Raw genomic sequence first — 24,847 nt, 5'->3', positions numbered from 1 at the left:
AGCAGCCCAGTGGGCCGGTGCAGCCAGAGCGAGGAGATGCCGCGGGAGGCCGGCTGCTGCGGGGCCGGGAGGCCAGGGCGAGGTCCTGTCCCAGCTTACCGGACACTTTCAAGTTACTGGAGTGTTTTCAGGGAGGGATGCTGGGATCTGATTTACATTTGGAAAAGATCGCTCTGTCTGAAAACTGCATCTTAGAGCAGCAGGAGAGACGGTAGGAGCCAGGTGAAGAGCAAGCCCTGTGACCAGGGAGGAAGGCTGACAGCTCAGAGCAGATTCCCTCCGGGCGACGGGGACGACGGTGCGATGCAGAGTTTGATTCAGCAGGTCTGAGGGGGAGTCAGACGTTCTGCGTTTCTAACCAGCCCCCTGTGCTGATGCTGCCCGCCCGGGGACCGCGTTTTCCGTAGTCAGGGCTTGCTGGAGGCGGCAGGCTGGGGCCAGAGGGGTGATTTAAGGTGCGTAGTGAAGGGAGCGCCCACAGCAGGGAGAACACTTGCTGATGGATCAGATGTGGGGCTGAGAGAGGCCGAGGAGGGAAGACAGACCCCCAGCAGCTGGAGTGGAGCGCGTGCATTTACTAGATGGGGAAACTGGATGGAGAGGAGGGTTGGGGGGAAGAGGTGTGGCGTCCACACCGCAGGACACTGAGAGTCCTGCTTAGGGGAACGCCTCTGGCTAGCATGGAGGCTACTGCCCCAGGGGGAGAGAAGCGCAAGAGCCAGCCTGCAGCAGCACTGCCCTGGGCCACACCCAAGGAAGGTTGGACCAGAGCCCTTCGGATGGTGACTACAGTTCTGGCTTCTCCTACCAGGGCCATCACAGCCCTGCCTTTGCCCCCAACCTCAAGCAGACTGAGCGATGTCAGCCAGCAAGGGGAAGCTGCAGAGAGGGGAGGGAGCAAATAGAACCCACCTGCCCTGGCCAAGGACGTGGACCAGGAAATGGGCACCCGAGCAAAGGGTAACGAGCACAGCAGTATTAAAACTCAAGTAAAGTGGGATTCTGCAAATTGCACCAACCGAGCTGCAGCTTCTTGGGGCGTAATGGGAAAATTGGGTCATAGAAAAAGGGAAAGAGAAGCAAAGTTCAATAACTGAGATCTTCAGGTCAGCTAAAGATGTTCTACATGAAAGAGTGTCAGAATGGGATAGGGAAAAAGCCTTTATTCTCTATTTTTTCAGACAATTTCCCATATGGTCACAGATATATCATGGAACGTACTTTCACTTTTAAAATTTCACAAAGAAATGGAATTTGCAGTCACTGCTATGGAATAAAGGCGCTCAGCAAGTCATAAAAGAGTTATGAAAGGAAGTAGTTTTGAGTACCAGCCGTCAGAAATCACATCAGAAACAGAAGTCTCTGAAGGAAGTTTTAGTTAAGACAAAGAAAAAGAAAAGACTCAAATGGCTAAGGGAGAATTAAAGAAGGCTCACAAAGGACAAGAGCTGGCGTTAAGTGACAGGGGAGAGTAACCCATTGCCAAGGCCCTGAGTGAACTGTCTCGATCTATATGCTGAAGGTCACCACTCAGCAACTGCAGGACAAACGCTCTATAAGGAATGTGAAGTATGCAAATATTTGACGAGGCTACCTGTGTGTGTAATTACAAGTTTGATACAATTAAGGCTGGCAGGGCCCCAGGATCAAATAAATTGCACAGCAAAGTTCTTTAGGCAGGAGCCAAACCTCACTAATCAAAATACGCAGTTGAAAACGGGTTCTCCCAGGAAAGGGTAGGATAAGAGGGAAAAACAGAGAAAGGAGTCAGTGAGACTTCCATATTTATATAGCGATCAAAAGGACTGGGAATTAAAAGGTAAAAGATGTCTATCTGGATTGCAGGCATCTCTACCACTAACAGAGAATCCAGAATTAGATCATCTGAGGGTCAGGAAGCACGGGGGATGCCTATACCCTCAGCCCTGCAGTATGCATCAGATTTGATCACCTACAAAAGATTTGTGGCTCCCCTGCATGGGCCTTCCAAAGGCACGAATCCATCATGACTGTAATTACACCACGGAGCCAGTGAGTGTGAAGTGGGCGTGCCGTTCCCATCGCATGCTGAGGACGGATAGAAGACACTAGCAGTTACGTCCAGAGGACAGAAGCTGCAGTTACTATCCGTTCTTTTAACATTATATGTGTATCCTTAATCTTCTGGGAAAGAATCCTCAGATGAACCACAACGATGGCAAAGCCACCATAATGGGAAAGTGGAATAAATAAACGAGACAACTGAAGATGCTGGGGTTTCGTTCTGAGGAAAAGAAGAAAAATCAGCGATTATGATGTCACAATTATGTGTCACTGCCACACTCACAGGCAAGTGATCTGAAGGCAAATGAGGTTCTGAGCGAGAGAGGTGAGCAGAGGGGAAAGAATGGGTGGCTCTCCTGTAGCCTCCATGCCTTCGCTAAAGTCAGCGGGAGGTCTGTTTCCAGTAGGAGTCCAACAGAGCCTCTGCAGGAACAAGAAAAAGACATCCCGTTAACTCACCGATTACTGGAGCTTAAAGGGATAACAGAACAGGGAGGCTTCACCCTATCCTGTCTGTGGGCACGACAAGGCGGGGAGATCTCAACTCAGTCCCACTTTACAGCAATGCGGGCGGCCAATATCCCCTATGATCTTCAAAGGACTACAAGAGTATCTGGCTCCGACGTGATTCTTCTGTCAGGTCTTTTGCTGCGTAGTTAAATGCTCAAATTCATGGAATGGAGTGACTGTTTTTAAATCGTAATGAAAATAGATTTTGCACCTCACACGAATCACGTTCCAGATCCCCCTCCCCGTTCTTTGGCCACAAATCTTATGAGATGTTCAACATCCACCCCCAGAGGGGCAGGAGGCCCATCCCGGCCTCCCCTTCCGGGTGGATCACAGGAGCGAGGCTCCCCCCAAGCCAGAGGCTGCACGTGAGAGGTCCCCTCTGCAGAGCGGCTTCTCCCAACCAGATGGCCCTGTACAGACGGACACTGTGAAAGTTTCCAGGGACCACATTACTCAAGGCCTTCAATGAAAAACAAGACAGGCTGGACCAGAGTTTCCTTGCAAATGGGCAACTGAGGTACGTGGTCAGCCACAGGAGTGGGTTGCATTTCCTCGCAAAAATAATGAGCTGCAAATAACAAACATCAATTCCAGTGTTGGCTGCCAACCGACATATGTCTTCCAGTGAGACCTGCTACCGAAAGTGCCTCTCAGACTGGCACTGTGTGCTCAGCCTGTCAGGGAGGCTGGAGGGTTCCTCTCCTCCAGGCTGGCGTGTCCTGACCTCACCCTCCAGTGCCAGCCAACACAGGGGACCTGCCCGAAGGTGACAAAGGGCGCGGGGAAGCAGCCAGGAGAGGTGGGTTGCTTTTGACAAAGCTAGAACTTCTGCTTTGCGGTTTGTTTTTTGTTTATTTTTTTAACCAGACGTTAAAGCAAGTGGGAAGAACGGTTAGGGTGTTGAACAAGTCGATGGTAGTGTAATTCTGGGCCTGCCAGGCTGAGGGTCTGCGTTGGGGGAGTGGGCGGGGTGCCTGCAGCTCTGGGCGGTCTTAAATGCTCCTTCCTGGTGTTCCGCGCCACTGGCGCACTGGCTGGCAGCTTGGAAGCATCCGGCACCTCAGGGGAAAACAAAAGCAGGAGAGTGGCAATCCCAGGAGACACCGCAGAGCAGCGGGACCAGGAACAGAGACGCAGGCCTGCCGACAGAGTCGCACTCATCACAGTCGCTACTGAACGCCTTACCCCACGGGAGGAGGACCACTAAGAATGACCTGGTTGCTCTTGAACTGGGGATGAAAGTGGAGCGTTGGTGCTCAGTGGAGGCCCCCTGGGGGTTGCCTCTCCTCAGCCGCGACTCTTTCAAGGACCTGCAAGGTGGCGCTCATTCCTGAACCGCGAACGGATATGTCAACTGCAACTAGGAATAAGGATATACCAAGGTGTACGCGCTCCCCAGAAACTACCGCATCGCCCCGAAATCTGTGACTCAAAATCGTCTCTATGACAACTGAGTATCTCAGTAAACAACAACCTGGATTAACAATAACCCTCCATTGACAAAGAGTACATACTCTGAAATGTACTACATGAACATGTGTGATGGCTAATTTTAATGGGCCAAGGGGTGCCCACATACTTGGTCAAACATTACTCTGGATGTTTCTGTGAGGGTGTTTCTGGATGAGATTAACATTTAAATGAACAGACTGAGTAAAGGAGACTGTCCTTCCTGATGTGGGTGGGCCTTATCTGATCAGTCGAAGGCCGGAATAGAGCAAAAGGGCTGACTCTCCCTTGAATAAGAGGGAATTCCTCCTGCCCGATTGCTTTTGAGCTGGACATTGGTTTTTTCTTTTTTTCCTGCTGTTCGATTCTAACGGAAACATCAGCTCTTCCTGCATCTCAAGCCTTGCTGGCTTTCAGACTGCAATTTACACCATCACACCATCAGTTCTAGTTCTCAGGCCTTCAGACTCAAAGTAGAACCTGCACCATCGGCTCTTGGGTCTCTAACTTGCTGAATGCAGATCTTGGGACTTGTTGGCTGTCAACCTCCAGAATCAGTGAGCCAGTTCCTTATTTTAAACACACACACGCACACACCATTGGTTCTGTTTCTCTGGACGACACTAACACAGTGTGTTTTCTCACGGGGTCTCAGCAGGGTAGGAAGTGTAACTGAGCCATAGAGAAGCAGGCTTGACACAGCGTGAGCTCCTGAACAGCCTCCTCTGGACTAAAACTGAAACAAGTGGGCCCTTCTACGCAGGGGACACCCTAGCCTGTTCACACATGGCATACAGACTGAAAGGCTATCGTGTTTTTTAAAAGCAACGCGGATGAATGAATGACCCAAACCACTTCACTTGCTTCACTTGCTCAGGGATCTTCTCCCAGATAGGCCACTCCGCACCCCCAGAGGGTGACACTCCACAGTGCACCCAGCTCCGCCGTCTACTGTATAGGGGTACCCTCAGCAACAATAAATAGCACTCAAGTTTAACTCAAAAAGACCCTGGATCATCATAACGGTAACCTGTTGAATCATCCTGACCTTCTTAAAAGGAAGATGCTGTGTGCTTATAAGGTCTCCTTATTATTCACAGACAAACACCCTGAGTGCAGCTGCTGGCCTGCTGGGCCCAGACCCCAGACACCATGGCCAGCGTCAGCCGTGGTCTCGGAGAGCTACAAGCTGCTCTGCTGAGCGCCAACTGGCAGGACTGCTCAGTGCAGACTCACCGCTTGGAAGAACCTGGAGACTGTGATTTGTTAAAAATGCCAAGAGGGCCTTCAGGAGGGCCGCACAGGTCGGGAAGCCCATAGGGGAAGGACGTCGGGCTTGGAGAAGCAACAGGAAGATGTGGGCTGCTTGGACTCACCCTTTCTCCACGGGCCTTTGAGCCGGAGGGAGAGACCAGGCTGAGGCGCTTCCTGGACCAGGACTCCTCCCAGCCCTCTGCGCCCCCGAGGTGACGACGGGGTGTGTCATTTAACCTAAGTGGTGCCTCATCGCCCCCTCCCCCGCTTCCAGCAGCATCGACCACCAGCTGCTGCTCTCACCCCCGGCCCCACCCAACTCCCAGCTACCTTGCAAGACTCTATTCGGGCGCACACCAGCGCATCCACGGAGGCCGCCCGGCCCAGCACCTGCCACCCCAGACCCAGGGTCAAGCTGGGCCACCCCCCAGCACCCCACAGTGCTCTTGGCCAACCTCCCGGAAGCATTCGTTACTCTCAGTTGGAACTTCCTGCTTAAGGTCTACACTCTCCAGACCTCGGGACCAGTTCTGCTCAGTTTTTTCCATCTCACCTCTAACATACTATGTTACTTACTTATTTAGTATATGTCTGGGGGTTAGCTAGCTCCCTAAATTAGCATGTAAGCACCTCAACCGAACCATTCATCTGCTCTGTTCACTGCAATATCCCAAGCACCGAGAACAGCAACCTGGCGGGTGGAAGCAGCTCGGGGGCTGTGTGCTGGATGAAAAAAATAAAGCATTTCCCTCACTAGACTATTTGCCTTTTGAGATCGGGTACCGTCTGGTTAACCCTGTAACCCAGAGTGGCAGGCAGAATAATGCCCTCACCCCAAAGAGTGCGTGTCCTAACCTCTGGAACCTGAGAACGGTTCCTTACGCGGACATTAGCCCATGTGATTGAGTCGATGACCTGGAGATGGGAGAAGATCCTGGATTATCCAGGTGGGTCCAAGGTAGGCACAAGCGTCCTTAAAGGAGGGAGGAGGTTGGTCAGACTTGGAGAGGGCTGTGTCACGACAGAGGCAGAGGTCAGAGCGATGGGTGTGGGACGAGCCGGGCCTGCCTTTGCTGGCTTTGGAGATGGAAGAAGGGAACCACAGTGAAGGAATGCTGGGTGGCCCCTGGGCCGGAAAGAGCAAGACAGGGATTCTTCCCAGAAGGAAGGCAGCTGTCGACGCCTTGAGGTCGGCCCAGTGAAGCCCATTTCAGACTTCTGACCTCCAGAACTGGAAGATCATCAATTTGTGTTGTTTTAAGCCACTGAGTTTGTGGTGATTTGCTGCAGCCGCGATAGGAAACGGACGCCCCCAAGGACTGAACACACAGCGGCTGCGCAGTGAATGTCTGCTAAACGGACGTCGGGAATTTCCAGTAAAATGTCACTTTCAGTCTCTAAAATAAATTTCAACCCACAAGGACGGCAAAGAGTGATTTAAGCCATGAGCCAACGGTGATGGTGGTTGTTATTTTCACTGGTCTTTCTTTTCCTTTAAATAACTAATTTTGACTCAGAGATGCTTGTGATAATATTGCCCCTCTGCTGGTACGTCTTACATTCAACCTACTTAGGCAGCTTTATTAATCAAATATAAGTCTCCTCCTCATAAAACCCTAAAGCAAAAAATTTTTTAAAGAAAAAGAAAAAAAGAAACCAATTTATCTAATGAAAACTGGTCTTAACAAAACACGGAAGTAGCTGCATTCAAAGTTGTCACGTGACTTCTCAGGCCAGGCTGGTGAGGCGCATGCGAGGTTTCTTCTTTCTGAACATTTCCAAATGCTCCATCCCCATGAATCTATTTTTAATGCTGACACATGGGGAAACAGAGAAGTGATGGGAACTCACTGAGGACTCATTTCTGTGTCCAACTGAAAATTTAAGTGGTCTGAATTATGGGCCAAATCCTTCCCATGTCTCATTAAAAACGAAGAAGAAAACAACCTAAGAAACACCCTCAGCTCTTAGCTTTCCAATCCCCTCAGCCTACCTACCAGGCCTGTTAGTATTTTCATCCCAGTAAATGAGAACCCCTAAAGACTGGAGATTAATAAATAACTTTCAGTTACCACTGATAAACTTTGATATGTGAGATTCTTTTCAATTTACATTAATATATCATGAAAAAATTATAAACAGAGCATATAACTAGTTTTTTATATGGGAAAGAAATCTTAAAATTTTTTAACATCCAGAATGAATTCACATACAACCCAGAATTTATTTTTGGCCCTTTGGAAGAGATATAGATAAATAGATAGATAGATAGATAGATAGAAAATAGGAAACTTTTAAAAGATCTCAAAATATGCTCTCCAATAGTAATTTAAAATCATTTTTTTCTACAATATATAGTACATACTTTACGACAATGTGTTCTTGCTATTTCTTCTACAGGATATAACTGGAGAATCAAAACATAAAGCCCACAGCATACTCCATCCTATAAACATTTACTGAGCAACTACGATGTGTGAGACCTTGAGCCGGAGAAAGACGAAGTCCCCAACATCAAGGGCTCCCCACAGGGTGAAGGGAGAACATTACTGCTTCCCAGCAGGTGCACCAGGGTCCACATTTGAGTGGCTTAAGGACACTCGATAAACAGATATAATTTCTCTACTGAAAAATCCTAAACCACAGTTTAATTAAAAGAAAAAAAGTTGAAACGGATTCATTTCTCTAATAAAAACAGCTACATTTAAACTGAAATAAGACAACTGAATCCAGAGGGCATTCCTTCACCCAGGAGAGCCTGACACAATGCAACCCCTTTGCCATCCGAGTGGGCGTCTGACGTCTCCCGCCCATCAGTCCGTTCATCCAATCTCCCATCCATCATTTACCAACAGCCTCGGTGCGCCAGGTGCCAACCAGGTGGACAGGAGAACGGCTAGGACACACGTCCTCGGGAACATTTCCAAAGGCAGTTACTCAAGTCTGTGTTAAACAGTGACACGCCTCTCAGCCCTGTGTTTCCAATAAACCACAAGACTGAAGGGTGCCACTGCTTTCTGCCACTGCAAACACTTTATACCTGTTGACACTGGCTGCGCCAGAGGCTCACCTGCCTTATCCCTTGTCATGCTGTCACTCTAACGCCTCAGAGCACATCTAAGCTGTACTCTTCCCCCGCAACCTCGTGTATCACCGCATCACCTGCGACATGCAATACATCACGTCTCTAAGGAACAGCAAATCAATCCACTTCCTAGAAGGAAGAGGCAAGTCACAATCAGCGGCGCCTCCCTGCAATTCTCTAAGGGATTTGGCGTGTACGAAACATCCAAAGTTCTCCTATACCCTTCCTGAAGTGCCGGGTCTAGCTCAGGACTCCCCACGCCGTGATGCAAACGAGGAGCTTCAGAAGAGACGTACAAGACAATCTGAAGATCGCAGTCTAATAACTACAAAGAAAAGCTGCAAGAGTGTCTGGCCTAGAGGTGTATGAGTCTGTTCCCAAACAATGCAGAACACCAGGCCCCTGCAGCCTGAAACATCAAACTCCTACTGTCCTGTCTGACATCTGTCCAGGGTCTCGTTGACAGAAAGCATCCTAATGGAGGAGGGTTTCCAGACCACGCGGCCCAAACGTTCATCTAGAGGCACCAAGTCTTGCCTCTGGATGCAGAAATCCAGAGGTGACCCAGCATGTACTAATTCCCCCGGGAACTGTTCAGCCTGAATTTCATGCTTTGTGCTGTGGCCTGGGCACACCTGGGGGGACGGTCATGGAGACGGCCCTGGGAAGTCCACCGAGTCATCAAAGGCAGGCCGCGGGGGACATGTCACTCAGGGATGCGAGCGCCGAATGAAGAGATTATTTGTTACTTGCCGAGAAAAACTTACCTCTTCCGCGGTTAACTGCTTCACGCTTCCTTCTTGCTTTTTGTTTTCAGATTCGGAACCAAGTGCACAGCAGAACTTGGATCATTCTAGTAACGCCCACCTCTCCCAGGTCTGTGAGCAGATGTCAGACAGCTGCCCCAGCAGTCCCTTATTAAACAGCCCCCGACACCCCGGCTCCTCGGCCCACGCCCCTCCCCCTTTCTCGTTTTACTTTTCTCCACTGCTCCCATTCACCACTTGACATCCTTTCTGTCTTACTTATCTTTTTCCCAGGAGAGCAACCACTTCGATGGCAAACATCGGTTCTCTCCTGGAGCCCCAGCAACGAGAACGCTGCAGGCACTTAACTACACGCTTCCTGAGGGAATCACTGAAGACGGATAACCATGTAGAACTCTGTGCTCTGCGATTCAACCTTCTCCGTGCACGTGACCTTTGATGCTAAACCACACAGCCTGGGTCTGCCCTGGTTCTGATGTGCTTCCTGTCGTTTTTGCTTTTTTAAGTATTTGTGTAAGGCAGCTCAAACCTTGTGTACAGTGAAGCAGGAGAGAGTAGAGAGAGAGGTAGAGACAGATACAAAGGACGATCTGATTATCACACACGCCGCATCCTAACAGACGGTAAAGTCTCCACTGAGGTTAGAAGGAGAGGAAATGAACCAAACAGTGTGACAATTAACTACAGTAACCTTTATTCAGACACTGGCCATCTTCTTCCTATCAGTTTAGTTCAGTCATCCTGCGCTGATTCCGTCTGGTGATGTTTAATACTTGAGGCCAGTCCCTCCTGGCCTCCCTGGCTGTCCCCCCAGTGGCCCTGCTCCACAGACTCCGGCCTTAGGGACCGAGGCTGCTTTTGATCACAGATGCGTCCAAATGCATCCATATCACGCTCGTTTTACTCTGGGATGCCTTTCATTGAAAGGAAATGAATCAAGTTTCCAGAACTTTTTGAAATATACTACACCTTTCCCCTACAACACAGCCTCACATATGGCGCTACCGCAGATACAATCCCATGATAGTAAGAAGAAACCGCATGAGACTAGACCGATTTCATTCCAAATTCCACCTTAGACAGGTTAAAGCCCTGAAAACCTAAGGGGGCGGTGGGGAGAGAGGGTGTGTGTCAGTGCAAGGAAACAGTATTTAACGGGGAGGGCAAGGTCCTACCTGCTTCACGACAGTCACCGTCCCAGGTGCCATGGCGACCACCGAGGCAACGGCAGTGGCGTCGTGGGTCTCGGTGCCCAGCTCGATGATCTGCTGGAGGATGTTTACAGCCGTGGGGTCAAGTCGGTCACCTAGCCAGGAAGAAGCAAACAGGGGACCGGTAAGGCCGTGGGCAGTGAAGGTTACTGAATGCAAAAGCAGCCCTTAGCAGAGGCCATTCTTGCGCAGCGCCTTCTCCAGGGATGCACGCGTTCTCATAAGTGCTCATTTTGACCACAGAAATAATGTGCATGGTACTTCACAGCCGACAATGCACTCTCCATAAGAACATCTCAGAACTCCAAACAACCTGTGAGGAGATGACATTGTGCCACTATTATCCCCACTTTATAGATTAGTCACCTCACTGCAAAAAAAATGGAAGAGGATTGTCTTAGGCCCTTGGGTCAGTTACGTCACAAAGCCAGGGCTCAAGCCCAGACGTTCTGAATCCAGACTTGTTGATACGGGACTGCCTCTCAAAACAGAAACTCCTGAGAAGCACCAACTATGACGTCAAACCACAGAGCTGGTTCTCCCTGAGCACAGGCATGGGAGGTGGGCAGTGAGCGTGTGCCAGATAAATGACGCAGGAGACGGGCAGGGCACCCAAGGGTGCTCAGTTATCAAACCAGTGGGCTGTAGAATTCTAAATTAACATAAGCTGAGGATTCTCTTTTAATCATCTCAAAAGACTGTAATCCGTATCATCAGGGCAGCTACTGAGTGTACCCTTTCACTCAGCTCTCACCATCTGCTTGGCCATCTGTGACTCTCTGGAACACAGCACTCTGACCCTGACCATTACTTCACTAAGAGGGAAATTACTACCTGATCTCCAGGCTAGCGTAATATTATGAAGTCTCCACCAATGTCTACATACTCCTGGACGACTTTCTGCGAGCCACGTTCCAATGCGAATCAGTAAGTGATGAGGGAAGGGAATTCAACGTGTTCTACACAGAGGGTAGGACATGGCATACAACTGAGGCAATGACATTAGCACCTGTTCACCATGCACCAGCCTAGCATTTCCTACACACACCTGTTCTCTCCTACACACACACTCTCCTTCGGCAGGGGGGCGGGTTTCAACTCTGCCTTGCAGCCAACCACTCTAAACATCTAAACACTAAACAAAACACTGACCTTAAAAAATGTACTGAAATAAGAGTTTAATTCCTCATCCATTTACTCCCTCAATGACCACTTATCAAGCCTGAACTGTCAGCCAGGAACATGGTTCCCAGTGGGATACAACAGGGGTCCCCAACCCCCGGGATCTAATGCCTGATGATCTGAGGTGGAGCTGATGGATGTAACAGTAATCGAAATAAAGTGCATGATAAATGTAATGCGCTTGAATCATCCCGAAAGCATCCCCTCCCCCCGTCCTTGGAAAAACTGTCTTCCACAAAAATGGTCCCTGGTGCCAGAAAGGCTGGGGACAGCTGGGATCCAGACAAAGATCTAACGCTGCCTCCCCGCAACCCCCTCCAGGGCTCACAGGTGACTGAGATGGACCGTAAGCAAATCATACAGCCCCTGGTCAGTTCCATATCAGGGGGGCGACTAGGAAGCTCTGTGGGAAAGCCAGGTGGGCTCCCGGGAGATGATACACCATCTGAATACTGAAGACGAAGACGTGTTCGCCAGAAAAAGTGCTGTGTGGGGAGGGGAACAGACCAGGCCCCAGAGGGCACAGGAGTGGGTGAGAAACACAGCTCACGCCGAGAACAGCAGAGTCTGGCCCAGGAGGGCACAGCTCCAAGGTGGCCAGAGATGCGAGCAGGGAGGCCAGGGCCCAGAGCAGGTGGCCCGTATGCCGAGCTGCAGAATCTGCAGTGCTTCCTAAGAGCCAGGAGGAGATGCCGAGGGCCTGAAGGAGGGAGGGAGTGAGCGCTGGTGGGGGATGAAGACGGACAGGCTGTCCTGGCAGGGCTTGAGCAATCGCTGAAGTCACTGGACATGAGGAAGGAAACACACTGAGACATGGCGTCAGCTCTGGGAACCGCACCAAGAGCCGGCACCTTGACGCCCCATCTGCAGAGCCTGCTTCTCCCACAGGCTGCAGAGCTGTCTCCCGAATCCCCCGGTAAGCACAGCACCGGCAACGAATCTTCCCCAAAGCGACCGGCCCAAAGGGGTTTTCTGCGCACCCTTCTTACAACCTGGGGTTTAGGGATGTAAGAGCTGGATGAAATGGCAATTTCCTGTCTCCTATCACCAGCTGACTTCACTTAATGCCTCCTCTAATCCCACTTGCTTGACCTCTGTCCCCCCAATACGTAGAGGGCTGTGGTATATTATATTAACTCATACTCCTTTCCTGTTTTGAAAAGAGCATCAAGAAATTGTTTTCTAAGCACAATGCCCCAGCTGCCACTAGGCTGGCACAGTGGTCTGTTTTTTCAAATTGATCGAACATTTGCAACTGATGACATTTGACATAAAAATCCTGACTTGGGGCTTTTCAGAAGAACTGGGAAGTGGGCAGTCCCAACAAGAAGCCAGGAGACCTCGATTCCAAGACCAGCTCCGACACCCAACCAGTGGATGGTCCTCAGCCCACCATTTACAAGGAGGCAATCTTCCGCATCTGTGAAGTGAGGACAGTAGGACCTGCTTCTCCCTGTTCTGAGCGGTGATCATATGTGTGGACATCCGGCAACCCTGTTAGGTGGCACCACCTTGGCCGGGGTCCTGTTCTAGAACACTGCAGGAGAGCTCTACCTCCAAGCCTGATAATGGGACCGCTCCAGTGGTCAGAATGCAGTGGAAGGAGATCAACTGGCGGACATAATTCATCCGTAAAGTCATTCATTCAGCGTGTCTATCAAAGACCAGTTCTAAGGTGTCAGAGGGAGGCGGGGGGCATGCTCTCACCACTCTCTGAGGTGTATCTCAGGTCCTGGAGGGCAGCCACCGCTGCCTGTGTGCCCTGGACATCCTCTTCGGCTTCGGTGATATGCAGGTACTGGGTGGACGGCTCCTCCGGAGTTTCTGTTGCTGGCTAAAAAAAACCACAGTATCATCCATGTGACCTTCTAGAAGATCACCGATTACCCAGAAGTCCCAGGATAATGGATTAAGACAAAACAAATGCACATAAGCAACGCTTTTGCAGCAGCTCATTAAGCAGGTGCCCCTGAGAAATCAGTGCTCCAGTACAAACCTACTTCCCAAAGACAAAACTTCTCTTTACAAATGCGGAGACTTTTTAAAACCAGCGTCAGTGGAAAGCTGCCTGCAACACATTCTTGCCGTAGGGAACGGAGCATGCTGTTCATAACTAGGGATGACACACGCTCAGAGGTTCTCGTGTGTGCTCTTCTGCTGTCCCTCTGCTCTTTCCATGGCCACCAACACTGCCCTTATCTCCCCTGTGCCCGGGCCTCCTGCCGTGAGGCCGAGAGGAAGGCACAGCAGTGGTGACGGTAATCACATAACACTCGGCAAGCTTCGAGCACGGGTCCCGGCACAGAGCAAGATCTCAGTAAATCTTAGCTACTCATGCTGCTCTGATTTTTATAGGAAGGATATGAGAAATACAACTGACCGGAGAAAATATATCTGTGCAAAATCAGGACCCATGAGAGTAGGAGAAGCTAAAGAGACATTCACAGGTATCTTATACCTAAGGAGAGAAGAGGTGGGATGGAATTTTCACAAGAACTAGATATTGATAATCACCTCCTTCTGGAACTGCAAGGCAGGAAACATGAATGCCACCAATAAAGAACAAAAAGGAGATTTTACATACAATTTATAGGAGCCAAAGTGATCACGCTCTATAAGCACTTATCAGTTACTCACACAGGTTCAGAATAGAATGTGATTATTCTTTTACAGCCAAGTGGTCAAGTTCATTTAGGCATTTCCAGCCTGACATTTAGTAGACACCCAATACATGTCTGATGAATGCATAAATGAACAAACAGAAGCACATTTCCTTTTAAGTACCATTAAGCAACATAGTGGCCAACACTGATTGGATCCAAGGAATGGCTTAGCCTGTGATGAACGGGATGGGCGTGGACTGGCTTCCCCTCTTTGGGGTACTCTTTGTAATAACCATCTGTGGGAAGGACAGTGCTTTTCAGGGCATTCCCGGGAGGCTGGCGACAGCCCAGCTGCTGTTAACAGGCGGCTTGTCGTCACACAGGGACCCCCCCCCCTCCGCCCAGCTTCTTAGCTGCTCTCCTGTCGCACGTCTGGAGTCTAGTGCGTGGCTTGGTGTCAACTATGTTTATGGAGTCACAGTTCTGCTGAAGGCGTCAGGATCTGTAAGGAGGCGAGACCTCCAGAGGAGAGCGCCATGACTGCGCTAATGAAAGCATCAACTGGCCAGGAGAGATGGTGCTCCACAGCAGGAACCGGCATTCCAATGTCTATGTGTAACAGAGAGCAAATCCTTGCAAGTGTGAACTTGAAACACCAGAGGACTGACTGTTTCCCACAGATGAGGATGTGACGTTGATGCTGGTGACACCACCACCTCCAATAACCATGGCAGCTGCCATTTACTGTAGGCCTACTGGGGACTAGACAGTAACCCCAGCGTTTTATAGACAGTGCTTTAACATACTCCTTAAATTTTCTTATAGAAAATGTCAAACATACACAAGACAGAGAGGTGAACCTCCACGTACACATCACCCAACCTCAACAATCATCAGCTCATGGCCAGTCCTGTTTTGCCTATCTCCCCATGCACTCCATACAACTGTCCTTTGATTTTGAAGCAAATGTGGATGTCATGTCAATTTATCTATCAATAGTTTAGAACGTATCTGTAAAAGGTAAAACTCCTTCCAACCATAACTACAACACCACCGTCACACTCAAAACACTTAACAGTAGTTCCTTAATATCTTCACATATCTAAATGGTGTTCTAATTTCCCCAATTACCTCATTTTTTCACAACTTGTTCTACAAATCATATTTAAGTAAGTTATTGAAATCCATATATTAGAACTGACTGATAAAAGTCTCATAAGACTTGCATTTATAGGCTCTCCCTCCACTCTTTCTCCCCTGCTTATAGTTTTGTTGGGAAAAGTGGTCGTTTGCCTTCAGAGTTTCCAACAGTCTGGCTTTTGCTGACTGCACCAACATGGAAACATTGAATATGTTCCCTTGTCCACTGTATTTCCTGCAAACTGGAAGTCAGACGCAGAAGCTTAATTAGGTATCAGTTCCCTTTTTGGCAGGAAGGCTCCATGGGTAACATAGTGTATTTCCATCAGGAGACACTCTATGTCTGAGTGTCTCTGTTTTTGCCACGTTGGCAGGAGACTGATGGTCATTGCTTAGACATGACATCAGTGGAGGGTTGCAAAATGGCAATACTGTAAATCTTCATTTGTTAGCTAGAATACTTCTATAAAAAGAAACGTCTCTCCACAAACATTCAGTTACCCTGAGATATAGTTTACTTAGATGAGGTAGAAAAACTGTTTGATTCTGAGCCTTTATTTACCAAAACAGAGTTTTATTTATCAAAATAGAGTTGATTCCCTAATATCCTACAAAGGTGACTAAGGATTTTTCTCCCAGCGTCATTATAAACTCATGGATTTAAACACACTTGATGTGCTTCACTCCAGTCTGTAGACACTAACAACAGCCTTGGAGTAACAATATCAACCCTACCACTGACAGTGGAATAACTGAAAACAGTATGGTTTTTTTGCAGTTCTTTTTGCCCTTAGGTTATATCCCACTAGGGAGGAACAATCAAATTTCTATCTTAAAGTCTCTTGAAATAGTCCTTCTCTATGTAGTTCTGCCATCGTTTTGATATATAGTTCAGATACTTTATTTCATTCTATTCTCAATTTTTAGGGTTAGGGTTTGCTTTTTAAAGTGTACTTTTTTTTTTTATTACGTAAGAAATGTATTTCTTATATTTATATCAGAGGTTCAGAGTCAAGTCTGCACAGTGGGTCTGCTAAGACAAGTTTAGCTTCTCTCCTACCCTCTCCATCTTGTTATCTCCCTGCCTTTTCTACCTATGCTTTCCTCCCTTTTTATAACTTTTATTTTGAAATAATTTTAGATTTACAAAAGAGTTCCAAAAAAAATACAGAGACTTCCCACATACCCTTCATCCCACTTCCCCTAATGCTGACATCTGCTGTAACCATGGTACAATGATCGAACCAAGATATCAACATTGGTACAATATCAGATTCCACTGGCTTTTCCACTGGCTTTTCCTTTTTCTGTTGCAGGATCCAATCCAGGACCCCACAGTGCATTGAGCGGCCACAACTCCAAAGTCTCCTCCAACCTCTGACAGTTCTTCAGACACTCCTGAAGAGAACTGGTCAGGCATATGACCATCCACATCATCATATCGTTTGGATATATCAGATGGTCTCCCATGATTAGGTGGAGGCTCAGGATTTTTTGAAGAGCACCACAAGGTGACTGCCCTTCTGATCACATCATATCAGGGGGCACGTGAAGTCACTACGTCTTACTACTGAGGATGCTGACCTTGATCATGTGGTTAAGGTGGTGTCTGCCAGGCGTCTCCACTGTGAAGTTACTACTTTTCCCTCTATAATTAATAATTATTTAGGGGGAGATATTTTGAGGCTACATAAGTACTGTATTTCTCCTTAAACTTCTGTCTACTAATTCTAGCATTCATCAATGGATCTTGCCTGCTGCAATTATTACTGTGGTGTTCTCATGGTGATTTTCTATTTCCCTCATTCTTTCTACATTTATTAATCAGAATTCTTCTGCGGGGAAGAACTGTTCCTTCTCCACCATTTATTCAATCATTTATTTATGTCAGTATGAATGCATAGATATTTATTCTATTCTTTCAGTTTTAGTCCAATACCATCATGATTTACTTTGTTACTCAAATTGTTCTAGCTCTGGGCCATTAGGAACTCTTTGGGTTGTCTCCTGTGTCCTTTTGGCATGCCTCCATCTTATTTTTGTGGAGCACGTTGTTACTTTCTAGTACTGCAAAATGCTCCAGGATCAACTTAGATAATTTCTGCCTCAGCCCTGGAATCAACCACTTTTCAAAGGAACCCTGGTTCCTTTTGTTGGAGAATCCTGAGAAACCAAGATCTGGATTCTAGGTGTGCTCATTACCAGCGGGGTGTCACTGCTTCTAGGCCCTCTAAGCACAAAAAGCTAAGAAATACATGTATGTATACTAACCACGTACACACATATATCTGGAATTATTTCTACATCAATCTATTGATGTACACACACACACACAAAATCTATCTACGTATTATATATAACAGTGCTGCAATAAATAGCCTTGTGCAGACACCTTTCCTCATTTTTGTCAGTATAACTTTGGGATAATTTTCTAACGGTGGGATCGTCTAGTTAATGGAAAAAGAAACACATATGTAATTTTAGTAGATACTGCTAAATTCCCCTTCATAAAGGTCACATCGTTTTGCATTCCCACCAGCAATGCATGAGAGTGCATATTTCCCTTCAGCCTCTCCAGCAGAGATGATGTCAAAACTTCTGGATTCTTGCCAGTCTACTAGGTAAGAAATTCTATCTATCTCTGTCAAGTTTTACTCACATTTATTATGTGGGAGGTTGATCGTGCTTTCAGATATTCAAGGTCATTTGCATTTCTTTTTCTATGAACCTTTCTTATCTCTCGTCCACTGGGTTGTCAATCCTTTTCATCAGTATTTCTAGAAGCCTTTTATAATGTAAAGATATTCACCCTTTTTTCTATGATATGACTGAAAATATTTTTTTGTCATTTGCCCCTCTACTTTTTTTTTTTGTTTGTTTGTTTGTTTGTTTGTTTTTTTGTGGTACGTGGGCCTCTTACTGTTGTGGCCTCTCCCATTGCGGAGCACAGGCTCCGGACGCGCAGGCTCAGCGGCCATGGCTCACGGGCCCAGCCGCTCCGCGGCATGTGGGATCCTCCCAGACCGGGGCACGAACCCGTGTCCCCTGCATCGGCAAGCGGACTCTCAACCACTGCGCCACCAGAGAAGCCCAACCCCTCTACTTTTTGAGTTCTTTTACATAGTAGTTTAAAAATTTTTTTACATGGTCAATTTTTTTTCAGTCTTTTCCCTAATTGAATCTGGATTTTGAGTTACAGTTAGGAAAGTTCTCCACACTCCCAATTTATAAATGAATTCACTTATGTTTTCTTCTCGTATTTGTAAAATATCTCTTTTTTTTTAAATCTCTGTTCCTTTGCTCTAGGTTCTCTCTATAGATAACTCATTGATTATTGTATATTGATGTTTTAATCTGCTGCTTATTGTGTGTAGTAGATTTTCACTTATTCTTTCAGATTTTCAAAAACATAATCCTGTGTCTACAGAGATACTTTATTTCTTCTCTTCCGATTCTTATTCTCTATTTACTCTGCCTTTGTCCAACACACCAGCTGAGGCCTCCCACGTGATGCTAAAAACCAGAGACCCTGGGGCACCCCCATCCTGTTCCCAACTCTAACAAGAAACCCCCTAGTCTAGGATGCCAGCTTTTGGGCTGAAACACATACATTTTTGCTTTTCATCTTAAAGATGTATTCATCAAATTCTACTTTATTGACTGTTTTTAATCAATGGATGCTGAATTTTGTCAAATTTTCATAGATGCCTTTTCTGCATCTATGAAGATGATCACTTCATTTTTCTCCCTAGTTCTCTCATTATGATGGGCTACATGGACACATTAACACAGTCCCTCCTACTGGACAACCCTTCCCCTGAATTCTGGAATACTCCTCACATTGTCAAGATGTATTATTGTTTTTCATGGGGTGTTGGATTTGTTTCAAAGCCCTTATTCTTAACTGGAGTAAGCCCAATGGATACTCTAATGCCCTAGAAAGTTCTCAGGAAGTGGCTCTCAACTGGGGGTGATTTTGACTCCTGGGGCACACTGGCAATGTCTGTGATAGTCTGGTTTTCACAGCTGGGTATGTGAATGGATCCTAGTGGGTAGAGGTCAGTGATACTACAAAACATTCTAAAATGTACAGCACAGCCCTCTACCACAAAGAATTATCCGGATCATAACTTTAGCAGGACTCAGTTTGAGAAACTCTGCCTAAGGTAAACTGCAATTTGGTGTGACCCCTGGTACTTGAAAAGAGAAACAACTACTGGCTTTTAAAATACAGCTACTGGCTTTTATATAATTCAGTCAGGAAACTGGTTCCAACACCTGAGGGGAAAACAAAGGTGATGGGTAGAAGCACATGCCTCCGGTGGAAGGAGAGGGGGGCCTAGAAGCAGCAAATGGGCCCTGCCCTGCCCTCTGGGTGAGGACTGCCAATATATGCCCTGTGTGCATTCTGCTTTCAGATGCAACTTCTGAAACTCTGAATTCGTGATAACAGAAGTGAAAATATCGACGAGTCCAACACAGACGTTCACAAACCAGCCTAAACGCAACCCAGAGTAAGAAGTCACATGTATGGCCTGGCTCTCACCCCGTGGTACCCCTCAGATATGAGACAGGGTTTGAAAAGATTTCCAAGTTTCCCAACCAGAAAACCCACTGCTCTGAGGAACAGCACTGGGCTTGCCTGGTTTGTCATCTGCGTTTAGGAAAGTCACAATCTATACCATGCTTTAAAAAGTACCTCCCACTTGGGATCTCCTTCGTTCTCCACCAGCTTCAGGCCATGCTTGTTCTTCAAGTGCCTGTTGAACTCCCATTTGGTGCCATAAACGAAGCTGCACACAGGACACTTCAAACAACCTGAAAGCACAGACACAGGTAAAAAGAAGCATTCACAACACATGAATTCTGCCTTCCATTCAAATGCTTCAGATCTAAGGAATGTATTTTTTTGTCTCCAGTACGTACTTTCAGTCCAAGCTTACCTTAATATTAAACAGAATAGCAAGAGTATACGTGTTTTTCAGGGCAAAGGTTTAAAACTTAATGCATTTCTTTTCGTTTATTAAATGAGAATTTGCAGTGAACCTAATGCACACGTAATATTTTAGGTGCCAGAGAGAAGTAAGATGAGTAACATAATTCCCTTGGCCAAGTGGCTGAACAGCTTAAATGATTTTTTTATGTTTTTATTCGAAAATAACAAATAATTTGGAAAGCAAAAAAATAACTGAAGGACAATGGGTGCTTTTCTCAATCTCCTTCGTCCTAAAACACTAAGACCAAGGGCCAGATTCTCAGTCTCCTTCACATCAGAAGCGGAGCCAGTGATATAAATTCCCATATGAATATCCTTCTAAAGGACAAATCAAAAAGCTGGTCACATCCTGAAATGTCACTATTTATTTAATTCATTAAATCTTACACATGTTCCAGGAAGTATCTGGATGCTTTCATTAAGAGAATATAAAACTCTAGGATAAAAAAAGAAAAACCAAAAAAACCGACACACAAAGTCACACAAAGACTATCTTTCTAAAATTATATCAGAAGCAGCAACTAAATTAGGAGCTGGACAAAAATCACTTATTTATTTGTCTGTTTATATGAAGTAGAGTTGATTTACAATGTCGTGTTAGTTTCAGGTGTACAGCAAAGTGATTTAACAGGTTGTGCTTCCAGAAGCAAACTCTAGCCCCTCAGGAGGCTAACTGTAGTCCCAGCATCAGGCCTCCAAATCTACCAGACATTTAGCAGGCCAGAGTCAGGCTAAGTGCCGGCACCCTCAGGTGTGCACCCTGAGCTGGCCGGGGCAGTGAGATGGGACCACCAGGCACCTAACTGGTCTCCTCGCAGCCACTGTTTGTCTGCTCTACACCCAGCACGCAAATAAAAACTCTTAAAAACTCAAACAGAATCACATCTCACATAGGTGTAAGACCCTCTACTGTCTTCCCATCACACCCAGAATAAAACCCCAGCTCCTTGCTGTGGCCTGTGACCCCAGTGGCCTGGTCCCTGCCTGCCTCTCCAGGCTTGTCCCCTCCCCCCCACCATCCTCACCTTTCTCTGTCTTTTGCATTCCCCAAGCTCCTTCTCTTCTCAGGACACCTGCTGTTGTTGTCAGTCTGTCTGCTGACCCGGCCCCCTGTCTCTGCTGGACCTGCTGTGCTTCCCTGTGCCCTCCCAGAGTCAGTATTTAGTTCTTGCTCACTGGGGCGCTAAGGAGGGAGGGAGAGGAATTCTGTCCTCAGGACAAGGTGTCTTAACAAATTATATAAGAACTAGACAACTCTCATCGTACGCATCACCTAATCTAAGCATCTCCTAGATGCAGCTGGGATATGCTAGCCCTCCTGAATCAATCCCATGTCAGCGATTCTCAGAGAGCACCGTTCTGTAACCGGGGCTTCCTGTCTATCACCTGAGGTGGTGGGCAATTCCCCAGAAGGTCATGAGAAGGAACGGAAGCCAACCCAGATGGCCGACAGCACAGCCCCTTAAACTTTCGGCCTCCCACGCCGGGAGGGCGCAGGAGAGCACAGCAGGTCCAACAGAGACAGGGACCAGAGTCAGCGCAAAGACTGGCAACAGACACCAATTCTGAACTTCCAGAACATTCTACAGAAAAGGCAGCTCAAACAGATGCTTGTTTTCCGAAACTCAAGTACACTGCACTCTTTTTTTTAGGCAAGATCAAATGGGCTTGTTCTTTCTTGCCCAGAGGATAATTAAACTTACTTTTTAACCTTCTGTGTTATTGCTTATTAATCATCTAAAATGAAATATTTTCCTACAATCATCTTTTAAAACCCTCCAAGGTACGAGAACCACTACCTTTTCTTTTGGTTAAGCTCACATTGCTTCTATAAAGACTTAATACGAGGCAATGAACACAAGCAAACTACCTAAGGTTAAATTTAGGCTTTAAAATGAAATTGAAGGTTCCTTCTGGGCTATTCTTTAACAGAAACTAATTTAGGGAGAAAAACATCCTTATATTATGTTTCAATTAAAATTAATATGAGAATGCCTCCACATTAATTAAAACGTCCACCTTGGCCATGGTGGCTTTAATTAAAGAACAACAAATGGAAATATGTAATCTAGACCGAAGGTGTAACCATGCCAGTTAATTGACATTAAAGCTGAGAAACATTAATTTCCATTTCAATTCATTAAATGCTTAGGCCACACTCAGTAAAGGTCACAGGGAGGCCTGGTGAATTTTCTTGCAGCATTGATAGTAAGTGTGCACCACAAAACCCTAAACATCCCCCCACCGCCCAAGTCGCAAATTCCTCCTGAGGAAAGACAAACCAGGCCAAAGGATAGAATTTCAGGAGCAATTTTAAAATTCCATCATGGAGCCCTTTGTTCTTTTTGGAATGCAGTATATTCTGGAGGAATTTTGAGCATTAAACTATTTGCACTCCTTTGCAGTGGCTGACATTATGGAAAATTCAATTTCATTCTCAATAATATAACTCCCAGAATGGCATGGGACACTGGGTTGGACAGTCAGAAGACCTGAATTTGGCACTTGCTCACGTGACTCAGGACCACTTCCTTAAATTCTCTGGGTCTTGGTTTTCTCTTCTACCAAGGTAAAAATGCTAAAGCTTATATCCTTATAAAAGGCAGCGAAGTCAGCCCCCCAAAGATATTCACATCCTAATCCCTGCAACATGTGACTATGCGACCTCCCATGGCAAAAGAGATCTCAGAGGTAGGATTCACGTAAGGATCTTGAGATGGGGGATTATTCCGGACTATCTGGATGGGCCTAATGTAATCACAAGGGTTCTTCTAAGAAGGGAGTGGGAGAGCAGACCCCAGTGACGTAACCTGAGAAAGACTGCTGGCTTTGGAGGAAGGGACATGAGCCAAGGAATGTGGGCAGCGTCTAGAAGCTGGAAAAGGCAAGAAAACAGATCCTCCCCTAGAGACCCCAGAAGGAATACAGACTTGTTAGCAAACTTGACTTCAGCCTGTGAGACCCATCTTGGGACTCCTGACCTTCAGAATATGGTAAGATAATAAACCCGTGTTGCTTTAAACCACCACCAAGTTTGTGGTCATTTATTACAGCAGCAATAAGAAACTAATACAGGCACTCAAGGGTAACTGGACCAAAAGCAGCTTAATTAACAAAGGAAAGTGGATACAGAGTAATTTGATTTTATTAACAAGTGAAATACGAAATCGGACTTGGGAAATACTGCAGAGGAAAAACAAAGTGCATTTGACTATAAGCCAGGCTGACGTTCCAAACCCCAGTGAGGAATTGGTAAACGGAGCTTAAGCAAGGTCTACCCCATCCCTCCTGGTCCGCTCACACACTCCTCAAAATCCTGGGATCTGAGATCCAGCCTACCCGTGGTGAGAAGCCAGACTCTGAATCAGGACCCCGGTCTGGCTTGACCACCGGCTCACTTTGTGGCCGGGGGCCAGTCCTTTTCCCTCCCTACGCTTCCTCATTTTAAAATGGAAATGATGACGCCAACCCCACAGGGCTTCGTGAGAGAGAAGATAGTATATAAAATAACAACCAACAACACGGCATAGCATCACAGCACTGGAAGCACCTGCCAATAATGTATGGGATCTAGGCCCTAATAAAAACAATTTTAAAATAAAAAGGTCCAAAAGTCAAATAAAGGACTTGGGTTAACTGATAGTTTCTGGATTTTCTTCTATACTATTTTCCCTGAATCTGGTGTGAATGTACATCTAAGGTACGGATGTACACATATTTACACTTTTCTAATACAATTGTTCAAAATAACGCAAAGATTTTAGCAGAGGCCACAAGACTAAGCCTTCTCCTGGTCCTCTTCCTCACATCTTTTCTTATCTTAATTACCTACCCTTGCTCAGTGATCCCCTAAAACGGGGAGCCTGAGTTAAGGCACACCACCCAGGAGAAGCAGCTGACTTTCCTCCTGTGAGCAACATGGGGCCTGTTAAGAGGAAGGTGTACCTTCTGTTAGAGGATCAGAACACGGAGGAGCTGCCCAGCCTCTGTCTCCAACCCAGACAGGAAGGGCAAAACTGCCACCACAGCCCAGTGCCTTGCACAGTGTGGGACACATGAGGAGCTCAAGATGCACCGTGAAGAAGGACTTTGGGAATAAACATGCTAGGGAATCTGAACCATGTATCAGGCACTTGTTACATGTCAGGCAGGGTCTGGAATCTTCAAGAATAAGATCTCTCTCATCTTTGCAGCCTGGTGCTCAGAGAAGGTAAGTAACTGGTCCAGGGGCCACAGTGATCACAGACCCGCCTCCAGGGTCTGTGCTCCCAACCCTCCGCTCGTGCCAACCGCCTGGGGCGACTTGAAGGAGGGCCTTGAGGTCACCGGAAAAGGACCAGCCCGCTAAGCCCCATCGTTAGCCCACCGTGAGCTCCAGGAATGAGCTGAGAGTTTGTGACACTCAGCATCAGAGCATCGGATGCCTTTCACAACCTGTAATTTAGTGAACCAGCTCCTGAGCTAGCTTCATCAGGGGCATTTTAAAAGGAGGAAAGGGGCAGGCCCACTGAAGCGATACAACGTGAAAAATGTGTATTTTGGGGGAAAACGCCTCGAATCCATATTAATGAACAAGTGATGGGCTGAGAAGAATAAACAAGAGA

The 24,847-nt window shown here is 46.9% G+C and overlaps 1 protein-coding gene across 1 annotated transcript in view; it reads right to left on the bottom strand.

Moving 5' to 3' along the window:
• Positions 1–24,847, bottom strand: part of ZFAT (zinc finger and AT-hook domain containing) — a 160,504-nt gene that overhangs the window by 12,205 nt on the left and 123,452 nt on the right. Inside the window, exons 13-15 of the mRNA XM_081258846.1 lie at positions 19,947–20,065; positions 13,212–13,338; positions 10,287–10,417 (exon numbers count right to left, since the gene is read on the bottom strand). Of these exons, the coding sequence (XP_081114972.1) occupies positions 10,287–10,417; positions 13,212–13,338; positions 19,947–20,065 (377 nt within the window). The remainder of the gene's footprint in view (positions 1–10,286; positions 10,418–13,211; positions 13,339–19,946; positions 20,066–24,847) is intronic.

Source organism: Mesoplodon bidens (assembly GCF_964165515.1).
Source record: "Mesoplodon bidens genome assembly, chromosome: 16".
NCBI classification, from domain to species: Eukaryota; Metazoa; Chordata; class Mammalia; order Artiodactyla; family Ziphiidae; genus Mesoplodon; species Mesoplodon bidens.
This window is presented reverse-complemented; position numbering and strand designations above follow the sequence as displayed.